At 43.8% G+C, this 13,059-nt stretch overlaps 1 protein-coding gene across 4 annotated transcripts in view; it reads left to right on the top strand.

The window, feature by feature from the left end:
• Rubcn (rubicon autophagy regulator) overlaps window positions 1-13,059 on the top strand; it is a 56,635-nt gene that overhangs the window by 7,439 nt on the left and 36,137 nt on the right. The window contains exons 1-2 of one of the 4 annotated variants that reach the window (XM_021209251.2): window positions 2,012-2,267; window positions 12,583-12,736. In XM_021209251.2, coding sequence (XP_021064910.1) covers window positions 2,200-2,267; window positions 12,583-12,736 — 222 coding nt within the window. In that variant the 5' untranslated portion in view covers window positions 2,012-2,199. Of the gene's footprint in view, window positions 1-2,011; window positions 2,268-12,582; window positions 12,737-13,059 lie in introns of those variants that run through there. The other 3 variants (XM_021209252.2, XM_029544565.1, XM_029544566.1) reach the window with 3 other exon arrangements.

Genomic DNA, 13,059 nt, shown 5'->3' with positions numbered 1-13,059 from the left:
TCCAGAGGTTACAGATATACACCACTCTGTCCAGTCCAGAGGTTACAGATATACACCACTATGTCCCCTTTACCTAGTGCTGGCGATTGAACTTAGGGGCTCCCAACCTGGAGCTACAGCCCAGCCCAGATAGAGTTATTCTCACCCTCTTCCTCCCTCTCACTTGCTGTATCCAGCCCTTCACAAAATAATGCTGATTCTCATGCCTTCATATTGTTGTAATCAACCTTGTTCTTCCATCCCCTGCTCTAGCTTAGGCCTGGGCTTGCAAATTAGCAACCACAGGGCCACCCCCAGCCTAGAGTCAAGCTTTGCTTGGTCTGAACAATAGTCTGCCAGAATTTAGAAATGTAGTTAATTATACCTTTAGGGGCAGATTCTAGCTTGTTTTTGGGAAACAAAGCAATACTATATTAGCTTGCAACCAAAAGTCCCAGTGTTCATTTGACAACACTCAGTTACAGCTATGGTAAGACTCCCTTCTTGGAAAAAGATGAAACAGTCCAGCTCAGAATCTATGCCATTCTCTATTTCTTTTTTTTCTTTTTTCTTTTCTTCCTTTTTTCAAATAAAGATTTAATGTATGAATGCACTGTTGTTGTCTTGAAACACACCAGAAAAGGGCATCTGATCCCATTATAGATGATTGTGAGCCACCATCATTGAACTCAGGACCTCTGGCAGAGCAGTCAGTGCTCTTAACCACTGAGCTATCTCTTCAGCCCCCATGCTCTTTTGTTTCTTGTAGCTGATTTGTCTTAGTCTTGACTATCATGCACAGACTCATCTAGGGATCACCAATCTCTATCTACTTCCCTCGTACCTCTAGTGAGATACCAATCCTATCCCCTTTCCACACTGTCAAACTTAGCTTTGTAAGCACATTTGCCATAGCTTCTCATTTGATAAAACTCACTGTTTTATGGCTAAGATCCCAACTCCTTAAAATGTCATTTCATAACCTGGTCTTTCTTGCATGCAAATGCCCATATCATTGTGTCCCACTCCTTTGCTTTAAAAAACAACTTTATATGTGTGTATATATAGTGGTGTGTATACACATTTAGTGCATGCATGCATGTACATTCATGGGGAGAGAATAACTCTCAGGAGCTGGTGCTCTCCTTCCACCATGGAGGTCTGGGGCTTGACCTCTGGTGGTTAGGCTTGATAGCAAGCTTCTTTACTTACTGAATCATCTTGCCCTTTCTCAGTTTTGATTACCAAGAAGCAACAGTTTCCAAAACTGCTATTAATTATTAGTACCTGTCAGAGCTGTTTTGTCCATCTTCCTGTCTCTCCTCCCCTTCTTGTTAAACTCTTATCCTAGAAACTGTTCTGCCCGACTTTGGTGGTGTATGTTTATAATCTCAGCATTCTGGAGGTTGAGGGTCTTGAATTTGAGGCCAACCTGTGCTACAATACCAAAACAGGGTGGAGAATTGGCTCAAGGGTTAAGAACTATCTGTTCTTGCAGAGGGTCCCTGTTCCGGTGCCTTCATGGGCACCTACAAGCACGTTATGCACACACGCATATACATTTAAGAATATTTAGAAAAAGAAAACAGTAAACCTGTACCCTGACATCACTCCTGCAAGAGATCTTCCCTCAAACTCTTCCTAGCCTTTCTACTGCTCTTTTCCGGCTTAGTTTGTGATCTCTTGGTGTAAAATGCTTGGAGTTTCCCAACACCAAGAAGTATTAAATTAGGAATGGACTGAAGTGAAGTTAATCGAATTAGGATTATATCAACTTTATTGTCTATTTTAACCTCCGACGAAGTCTGATTTCCTCAATAAAGTGTGACAGGAGTTCGCCCTCGAATTCCTGACTGTCGTTACGTGGAGCTTTTAATCAAGGTTCCCTGCCCAGGGAAACTCGCCTAGCACAGCACACAGCTGGCGTCTGTGTACCCAGGTTAGGGGAGCCTGGGATTGGATGGGGCAGTGCATGCCGGGAGAAGGATGGCTTTCGAAAGGCTTTTTGGGAATTGTAGTTCTTGGAGCCGGAAGTGGGGGTGGCAGGGGCAGAGCGGCAGCTGAGGCAGCAGTCCTTGACTCTGTCGCTGTCAGGGTGTAGTGCATGGTTCTGAGCCCACCAGCCATGGTGCCTCCCCTCTTTTAAGGGTGCTCCGGGTGCCCTGGCGGTCGAAGCGGTCTGGAGCCTCTCTCCGGCCCCGAGACGGCCTTACAGTTCGGATGCGTCCGGAGGGCGCGGGAATGGATCTTGGCGGCGGCGATGGGGAGCGTCTGCCGGAGAAGAGCAGGTGGGCTGGGAGCGGCTGGCAGTCGGGGCTGCTGCGTGCGCTGGAGCACAGGGAGACTTGGCTGGGCTGGCATGACACGCAGTGCGGGGCGCGGCAGTCCGTAGAGCTACTGTTCAAGTGACTTGTTTGGGAAGAATTTCCAAGAAGAAGGACTGGTGGGGCGTGTATAAGGACAAGGGAGGAGATGAATTTAGGGTCGGTGAGCCACGGTGGGTATGATTCTTTGAGGGCCAGGGAAGACAGTGAAGAAACTATGATACAATACTGCCAGAGGAGATGTGGACATTGAGAGTCTGGGAGAAAGGACTGGGGTGCTGTAGTGAGATTTTATAGGCCAAAGTCTATAGATAAGAGCAGAAACAAGATTGGTGCCCTGCGTTAAAACTTGTGATAACCCAGACCGATTTTAAGAGGGTGCTAAGATATTCTGGGAGCTAAGGTTTTAGATTGCAGTGGCTCAGCAAGGTTAGGAAGAGATGAATGTGGGTGAGGAGGAGAGGTAGGCCTGTGGGTTAAAAGGCACTGATTGCACTGGGTGTGGGCTAGCAGAAGGGACAGAAATTGTGTGCATGTTCTTTGTCAGTGAGATGCCACTGCCCTGAGAGGACCTCAGTTGTTTCTTATTTCTTCAGCCCCTTTGCTTCTTCTCCACGATGCAAACTAAGTAAGCTCAGGTTTATGTGGAGTTATTGTCAGAAAGCCTTAGCTTCTAGAAATAGGGGGATTTAAGATTTATTTTCTTTTTTAGTTTAAACAGTTACACTTATTTGTGTGTGTGTGTGTGTGTGTGTGCACATGTGTAGAGAGGTTAGAGGACAACTTGGAGGAGGCAATTCTCTCCATCCACCATGTAGATTCTCAGAATAGAACTCAGGCTTGGCAGCAAGCATCTTTACCCACAGAGCCATTTCACCAACCCAAGTTAGAATTAAAAAACAAGATACTTAGCTCCATCATTTGGACTCCATAAAGATGTGTCTCCTACTTAGGATTGCTTCATTAACAACTGGTCTTAGGTTGGGAGTGTAATTCCTGGTAGAGCGCTTGCCTAACATGCAGGCAGCCCTGGGTCCCATCCTCAGCACCACAAGAACAACAGAAGCAGGGGCTCAATGTCTTAAGAGGATGCAGAAGCAGAGACACAGTAGAAATATGGCGTGAGGGAGTCTTTCTTGACACTTAAAATAGGTTTGGTACAGTGATGGTCTCCAGAGCAGGTGAAGTCCCATGACTAGAAGCAAAATAATTTACCTTAAAATATTCTTAGGGGAGAGTTGAGAAGTGCTTGGGTGAAGATATTTCTGCTCTGATGTAGCCTGTGGCCTACTGAATTAGTCGAGCTTGGAGCTTTTGCCTGAGGTCTATGAATGGTGCATACTAAATGAAACTGGATGTCTTACTTCTCCTTTCAACATTTTAGTTTCTGCTTTTTTATACTTGGCTATTTATTTTTCTCCAGATGTCTGTGAAGTGTTTTATGTAAATGGTACCCTGTAGTTGCTAAGCAAGTGTTAGGGTTATTTTGATTTTCCTGTACTATTTCATGTGGAGCAGACTGGGTCAGATATTTAAGTTTGTTTGTTTATTTGTTTGTTTTCTCATTTAACTGGAGCTGCATTAGTTAATTATCCATTACTTCTTTATTATACAGCAGATACTGTCTTGACAGCATTGTGAGGTTAACTTATTGAACATCTTAACAGTTGTGTGAGGTAGCTACTATAACTATGACCACTGCCCAGATGTGGAAGCATAGACAGGATAAGTAACTTAACATCATCACGCAGTGAATCTCTGGTAGAACTGAGACTCATACCTTTAATCTCTACACTCTTCTGCCCCACATGATAATAGTGACAAATGTACACAGTAATGTTAAATTTTTACTGTTCTGTGCTGGTCATTTAGGTGTGTAGGACAACTCCTTTGCAGATATATTTTCCTATCAATTACCCCTACTTCTTAACTAGAGTGCTTTAATCTAAACAACTCCAGCACACCCCCCACCATACACACACACACACAGACACAGTAACTCGCTCAAACTGTTGTTGACTGTCGTTGTAAAGCTACTCTCTGTTGGTGGCTAATTAGTTCAGAGTGTGTGTTTAATGAAGCTTCATGGTACTGATGGCCTCCTTAACTCCTTAGATAGACACTGGTAAATACACAAACATGCCTTATGTTTGAGAATTAAGGCATTGTGGCCAGGCCACTGCAAACATAATCTTTTCATGGTCACTACAACTCACAATTCAAAATGTCATCTTAGTGAGCTGACAGCTCTTGTTAAGCGTAAAGGATAGACAGTTTTCCAAGCACCTGATAAAGAAATGTGCATAATTAAACCCACCACAAGCCTCTCTCCTGTTTTGATCTCAGTTAACAGCATTTTGCACTCAGTCCGCCAAGCCAGAGCCTTGCAGTGAAAGTTGAGACTTCTCTTTTCATTTCTTATATGCGATGCTACAGTGGAATCCCAGCATGTCTGCGTCCTGCCTCAGTGGCCCAGTGTTCTTCCCTGCTGGGAAATCATAAGAATTAAATAAAATAATGAGTTCAAGTTCCTCTCAGTATGCCTGGTATGTACTAAAGTACAAAGGTTATGTACTTGTGTCTAGTCTGCAGTTTCCATGAGCTAGCTATGTTGTCCACATGCAGTGGGATAGCTTTTTCTTCCTAGTTCCATGGCTGCTCTGGCTAAGTCAGGTTCATAGGGGACTGGAGTGTTGACCGAGATCTTCACTTCACCCTAGAAGTATACTTACAGTCATAGGCTCCTCTACTGTTTTCCACGTAGTTAACTATCTGACGACAAAATACCATTGTGCTTAAGAATGATACCTCTCTTTCCCTAGAGTTTCCTTAAATGCCAGCTGTCTGCCAGAGCTGTCATCCAAAGTGAGAGTCCTTCATTAGTGCTCTGTCGGCCTGGACTTTAGTGAGCAGTGCAGTCTACTTGAGGGCTAGGAGTTCAGCTCTACCCAGTGCTCACTTTTCCTGGTGCAGTGGCCCACAGAGTCAGAATTAAATAGCCAGGTATACTTTAGTGACTCTGAGCACTCGGTGGACCAGACCTTCCCCTCCGGTGTCCTCAGCCTGTCTGTGGCATTTTCCACTTAGTCAGCTAAGCCCGAACCTCTCTGTCATACGTCTTTCTTCCCCATGTCCCCTATCCAAGCAAAAGAATTCTTCCCTAATTGTTCCTTGAATTCTTTTTATCCATTTCCAGATATAATGGTTATTGTTCCTTTTTTTCTTTTTGTTTTTCTTTAGTTTTTTGGTTTGGTTTGGTTTTTTTGAAACAGGGTTTCTCTGTATAGCCCTGGCTGTCCTAGAACTCACTTTGTAGACCAGACTGGCCTCGAACTCAGAAATCCGCCTGCCTCTGCCTCCCGAGTGCTGGGATTAAAGGCATGCGCCACCATGCCCGGCTTCAGAGAGACTTTCTATAGGGAAACCTTAGCTGCTCCAAGTCTGGAAATCTCAACAGCAGGAACAGAAAGGCTGCAGTCCAGCAGTCATTCTCTAGGCTGGCTGGCTGATGCTCCTACAGCCAGGATGTAGGACACGCTGCTTAATTGGGTCTGGATTGGGTTGGATCCTAAATGATGAATCCTAAGGTGGGATAAACCCTTCCTAGAATGTCATTGACTAAAAGAACTGATAAAGGCGGTTGCCTTCTAGAAAGTAGCTCTGCTTTCAAAAGGCCACAGGTTCAGGCAGGAGCAGGTGACATTCACTTGATGACATACTCTCACAGTGGAGATTTTTCTAGCAGCTACTTAACTAATTTTCCTCTCCAAATGTGGTTTCTCAGTTCAGGTCTACATTCCAGTCACTTATTTAACTTTCCAGAAGCAAAGTTATTACATGTTTGTCCAGAGATCTTTGGTGATTTTCCCATTGTGATTTGTATATAACACTGGGATTTTTTCATTGTGATTTGTATATAACACTGGGATTTTTTCAGCCATAGTGATGGATGAGGTTCTATTGTTTGTAGGAAAATGGCTGCCACTGAATGTAATCATATTAAGTCAGTCTCAGGTACTTGTCTCTCATTCCTATAGTTTATAGCTACACGAGGCCATAGAAGCACTGAGGACCTGGGAACAGAAGAACACAGGGCCAGTGGGAAGGATGAGCAGGGGCTGCCTGCAGTGTGAGGTAGCATGCTCAGAGTACATTATGTACTCGCTTGGAAGCAGTCTCCTATAAAACTAGGGTATCTATCGCATTGGAATAGGTAGGATCCAGCATTTAAAGGGATGGAAGGAAACTCGTGTTCAGTTTGTGTTTGAGTCCCAGGCTCATGGCGCTCAGTCGTCTTCTCTGCACTCTCACAGTCTCTCCCTGTGTGCCTGAAGAGCTTAGTCATCCTTCAGCAGGCCTTCCAGACCTGTTCCTTCCCGCCTCTCCCTCACAGCCTACCCTTTCTTTGATCCTCTCACCTTGATGCCAGAGATTGACAGTGCATCAGGAAGGGCGGTAAAGACGGGATAGCAGGATTCTTGAGCATTCTGCATTGTGTAGCTCCATTTATTTGTATCAAATACTTCCTGCTCCAGCCCCCCACCCCCACCCCGCTGCCTGCAGATCCATCCTGGAAGCTTTCAGGGAAAGTGTGTTAGAGGGCATGAGGGGAGGTGTGTCAGCCGATGGCAGTCACTTTACTTCAAGTGCTTCTTTTTGTTTATGACAAGTTTTCAGTTCTATGGGATGGATTTTTTTCTCTTTTTCTTCCTCCTTTGCCATACCCTTCTCTTTAATTTAGTTATTTATTTTGGTTTTTCAAGACAGGTTTGTGTGTGTGTGTGTGTGTGTGTGTGTGTGTGTGTGTAGCCCTGGCTGTCCTAGAACTAGCTCTGTAGACCAGGCTGGCCTCATAAACTTAGAGATCAGCCTGCCTCTGCCCCCCAAATGCTGGGTCAGAAGGTGCGCACCACCACCATCATCACCACCAGTACCACCCCCCCCCAGCCTCACCCTTCTCTTGTAAAATCATTCCTTACATGTGCTTCATCAACTTGTTGGGTTGATCATAGGCAGCATAATTGGCACATGCTGCAGGTAGTAATTAAAATAACGATTTTAAAGTGTTACCAAGAAGAATGGTCTATTGATAGCACAGGATCTAGGGATCCTAACAAAGCAATCATAATGAAGGAGATTACTTAATATCTCTGAGAAGAAGTTGAGCTAGAGTTGAGCCTGAATCCCTTCGTAAGCTGACAAGATGTTCTAAGTAGGAGAATCTGGTAAATCAAGCACCAGAAATCAGAATAAGGTCAACACGCCGGTGATGGACTACACTGAGTAGACTTTGTTGTATTAGATTGAGGGATTCTAGAAGGAAAGGGTTTAGATTGAAACCAAGTGATAGTGTATGAACTCCAGCCATGCTTATAGTCCGTAGTGTAAGGAATTCTGCCTTTTGTTAAATATTCTCATTGTTGAAATTCAGTAATCCCAGTACCATTCAAGCTTGGTGTGATTGGTGAGGTGTTTGTTGAATAGGTCTAAGTTATAAAGTTGTACAGAGATACTGCCTATTTCTTCTTAGATATGAAGATGCTATCATTAAAGAACAGGGCTGGCCAATTGCTAGGGTCTCCTGCTACCTCAGAGTTGAGAGACTACAGTAGAGTCGAATATGGTTTTCCATATGCATAGTATTTAAGAAGCATAAGGACTTAATCATGAAATCTAAAAATTAAATAATATGTAATTAAAAACAAATTATATATCCAGGTATGAAGAAATGTTCAACTCAAATTAAGTATGGGAGTCTCTTGCTACCTCAGTGTTATCAGTAATTATTTCTCTTTTATTTTGTGTATTTCTGTACATAGAAGAGTAACCAATTATTTCTAGAAAGTGCTTTCTGACCTTGAAAGTCCCAGGGAATTGCCTGTCAGAGTCAGTCTGCATGAGAAACCTTTTGACATTTGAGGATTTAAAAATCCTTTATGGTACTTTCCAGTCTTTTTTTGCTAACTTGTTTATGAGTGTTTACTTGCATGTATATGTGTGCACCCTCAGAGGCCAGAAGAGGGAATTAGATCCCCTGGATTGGAGTGACAGACAGTTGTGAGCCAACATGTGCATGTTGGGAACTGAGTCCAAGAGCTTTGCAAATGCTTGTAACTCCTGAGCCATTGCCCAGCCCCTATGGACCTTTTATAATTGCTAATCTCAGAAAAGTCTAAACAGCTCTTCTCCTTTTTAAGTTTCCTCATACCACCAAGGTAACCCTGTTAACATGTTTTGTTTTTTAGTAATTTTACATTGTGATCATTCCTGTCTTGTCTCCCTACCTTCCCCCAGCCTCCAATGCTATCATAGCTTTGGAAAGTATTTCTGGTCAAAATTCTAATTCTTTTCTAGCATTCTGTCATGTTGATATCACGTTCTACCCTCCATTTCAGGAATCAAATCAATACTTTACTTGGTACAACCTGACCTCTAACTATGATGTTGGTAATGATATCCATCCTAGATAAATGACATACTGTGAAAGGGATATGCAAGAGTGCTTCCTTTTGCTTCTAACAAGAACATTTGAGGTCCTGGGGAGGTAATTCAGAAGATGAAGAGATTGTTCTGCAAGTATGAGGCCCTGAATGCTATCCCTCGAACCCATGGTAAAAACAAACAGACAAGCAAAAGGCAAAACTAATTGTGGTAGCATATATTTGTAATCCCAGCTACCGATACTAAGACAAGCAGTTCACTAGGGCTTGCTGGTCAGCCAGCCTAATGTAAGCAGCAGGCCTCAGGTCCCAGTGAGTCAAAAACCAAGATGATGGCTCCTAAAGAATGACAGCTGAGGGTCACCTGTGGTCGCCATACATACACACAGACAAGAACACTTCTGAGTATGACACACTCTGAGGGTGTCGTCTGGCCTCCATGTGCACCGGTACAAATACACAGAGAGACAGAGAGAGACAGACACACAGAGAGACAGAGAGGCAGACACACACACACACACACACACACACGGGGGGGGGGGGGGAAGCACATGAACATTGGAGATTGCTAACCTGCCAATATTTACACTGAATCTCATTTTATAGTTGTATAGTGTCACCAGGTGTGGTTCTGCATGCATTTAATCCCAGGACGTGGGAAGCAGAGGCAGATGGGTCTCTGTGAGTTTGGGACCAACCTGGTCTACAAAGCAGGTTCCAAAACAGCCAGGCCTGTTACACAGAGAAACCCTGTCACAAACAAACAAACGCCCAAAACAATTGTGTAGTGTCTTCACTTCTTTATGATCTATTATATATTTTTTCAGTGGTTATATTTTCATTTTATATATATGGTATATGACTTTTAGAAGCATTTGTAACAAAAAAATTGTAACTTTTCTTGTTTTAATTTTTTAAGTTGATTTATTTTGATGTGTGGGTATTTTTCTTGTATATGTATCTATGCTCTACCTGTGTGCCTGGTGGGTGTGGAGGCCAGAGGAGAGTTGGAGTCCTGTGACTTGAGTCCATGGCTAGTTGTAAATTGCTGTGTGGGTGCTGGGAATCAAACCTGGGTCCCCTGGAAGGACAGTCATCTCTCCAGCCCCATTATTTTAGTCTTGAGTGTCATGTCTTACTATAATTTAGCAGGCTTAAGACTGAGTTAGTAGTTAGGGATCCATTTCTGCCCAGATAGTTGAGTCCCTTAACTAGCTTCTATTTCTCTTCAAAGGAGGATTGTGGTTAGAATCCTCCCACCAGAAAATAGAGGATTATATCCTGGGACTGGCTTTACTGTAAGCAGGTGAAAAAACTCAGGCAGAGATGGGTTATGCATCTTGTTTGTGTCTATGACAGCTTTATCAGTTCTGCTACCAAGAGGTTCTCTCAGCCTAACACATTTTAAAGACTTTGCTTTGTCCAGGTAAAGGTTACATGTGAAGATGATATCCATCCAAACAATTACAGTCAGCCAGGCTAGCAAAAATGTATCTTACCTGTTGAAATGCTTTTCCAACAGCTCAGTCAGAACCGTGCTTGCCTTGTAAGTGGCAGGACCTGAGCACCCAAGCAGACGTGCTAGACATGATGACACACACTGGGAATCCTAGTGCGGAGAGTGAGGCTTGGCAGCCGATGGGAGAGGATAAGGATATTTGGGGCTTACTAGGCAACCAGCCCGGCATAACTGATCCATCTCAAAAGAGAGAGAGAACACTTCTGAGGATGACACTTTGAGGTTGTCCTCTGGCCTCCATGTGTCCCTGTATAAATACTCCTCTCCACCCCCAAACATACATGCACACACTCTTGGGAAAAGGTACTTGTGCTCCATGGTGAACTTACATCTAAGGTTACTTAGCTGCAACTTACATCTAAGGTTCAGGCACGAATGGATTAACCTAATACCACTTCAAGTTAATTCAGTGTCTCAACTCTGAAAATATTTATATCACTGAGAATACTAAAAGACATAGTAAACTAAGTAAATACAACTTTTAGAGGCTTGTGTTTCTTCCAAATGAGCATCTACCAAGTATGGAGTGCGTGGGATACCGTAGAAGAGCTATGTGTCTTTGTAGCTTTAGCATCTTAGGGGCACTTTCTTGTGGGAAAGGAAGGTTCTTTAGCTTTGTCCAGAGGAAGCTGTTCAGAGTACTCAGAGGTTCTAGGACTTGAGAGTTCCAGTCGAGAGTGATGTCTGCTTCGTGGTGTTCTTTAAGAAGTTAATGTGGGGTCAGCCCAGAATGAGTCAGAACATGGGTATGCGGCCACTTGCTGAGCCACACTGGCTGTTAGGCCTGTAAGGCTTGATTGTAGTTTGCTGGAATGTGAAAACCGAGTCACTCAAAATAGACCAGAGGTTTATTAGCCCTGTTGAAGCATAGGATATATAGTCCGTGAGGAACAGTTGGTAGTCAGTTGGCCTCTGGAATGGCAGTTTCTCATAATATAAAAATAAATCGCACTTTAAGTGATCGCCTTAGTTCTGGGGGCATTTTAGGAGTGGTATAGAAATACAAGAAAAGTTTGGTGAGTCAGTATATCTTCTTTTAAGACAGGGTCACTCTGTTGCTCATGTTGGCCTGGAACCCTCTTTGTAATACAGGCTGGCCTTCAGTGTGTGGCAGTCTTTCTGTTGAAGCCTTCTGAGTGCTGGGATTAGGGGAGTGAACCACCAGCTGGTGATTCCAATGTTTAATCAGGAAAAGAAAGCCCGACTGTCTCCCCGTTCAAATAAACTCTGTTCACAGGACCTTCAGAGGGAATCCCAATCTGCCCAGCCCTCGTGTGTGGACGAGCCTCCTACCCCACGCCTGTCACTTCCTTATCTCGGGATTTTGCTTTTCTAAAAGAACCCTGAGAAGGCACAAAAGTCAGTTTTGTATCAATGGAAGGAATTAGAATTCAGAATCCTTCTCCTGCTGGTGCGTGCGTGATATAAAGTATTCAGGATTACCTTTACAAGTCATCTGTGTTCTTATCTGTAATGTGTGTGTGTGTGTGTGTGTGTGTGTGTGAGAGAGAGAGAGAGAGAGAGGTACCCTCTGCCCTTTACTGTGCTCCACTTTCTGCTTGGGAATATAGGGACTAAAGCAGGACAGATGGCTTGGGCTTGATTTCTAACAGAAAAAGCTTCTGACTTTGGGCTGGAGAAGTCAATCAGTGGTAAAGAACACTTTCTACTTTTCAAGAGTACGGGTTCAATTCGTAGCACCTACATGACAGCTCACAGCCACTTGTCATTCTAGTCTCAGAGGACCCAATGCTCCCTTCTGCTTCCACCATCACCATGCATGCACGTGGTTACAGGCAGATAGGTAGGCAAAAACATCCGTATACATGAGAATTTTAAAAAGTATTTGTGATTGTAGGTGGGTAATTTCATCTTTTGCCTATGTATTATCATTACTCAGAAATTGAGCTTTTGTTTTGTTGCTTTTTTGAGAAAGAGTTTCTCTGTGTAGCCTGTGCTGTCCTGGCACTCATTGTATAGACCATGTTGGCCTCAAACTCAGAGATCCACCTGCCGTAGCCTCCCTAGTGCTGGGATTAAAGGTGTGTAGCACCACTGCCCGGCTCAGAGATGAATCTTAATGGAATGCCCTCCTAAAACCACAAATATCCATAATATACCATGTAAGTGAGTCTTTATAACAACAATACTCTAGGATGGAGCCTAACATTGAAGTGAAAAGTTAATAGGGGAGAGAAGGTTAGGATGTAGGGCAGGAGATCCTTTTTTCTCTTCCTCTTATTTTTATTTATTTATCTTTTGATCTGTATGATGAAGATCAGGTACAACAGACCTAACTAACCATTGGGTATGATTTCAGGAGAGAGCACTGGCAGCTGCTGGGTAATTTGAAGACGACTGTGGAAGGTTTGGTGTCAGCGAACTGCCCCAATGTCTGGTCCAAGTATGGTGGCCTGGAGCGGCTGTGCAGGGATATGCAGAACATCCTGTATCATGGGCTCATCCATGACCAAGTATGTAGAGCTCATCCCCTCCCCCTCTCTGTGCCCAAAACATCTCACTTGGTGCCTGATATGCCACAGGTGTCAGAGCAGTCAGGGGGCACATCAGCAAGAGGGGACATCAGTCTGTTTCCTGTCACTTCTAAAACAAAGGTGAAACTGTTGGCTACTTACAAACTTACTATCTTTCCGCTCCTGAGGTCAGAATTCTCAAGTAAGTTCATTAGGCGCAAACCGTGCTGTACTGCGATAGGAAATTCTAAACAGTTCTTCCTTAATTTCTTCTTCTCCTCCTCCACCACCTCCTCCTCCTCGTCCTCTTCTTCCTCCTCCTC

The sequence above is a fragment of the Mus pahari genome, chromosome 12, assembly GCF_900095145.1.
Source record: "Mus pahari chromosome 12, PAHARI_EIJ_v1.1, whole genome shotgun sequence".
Taxonomy (NCBI): domain Eukaryota; kingdom Metazoa; phylum Chordata; class Mammalia; order Rodentia; family Muridae; genus Mus; species Mus pahari.
This window is presented reverse-complemented; position numbering and strand designations above follow the sequence as displayed.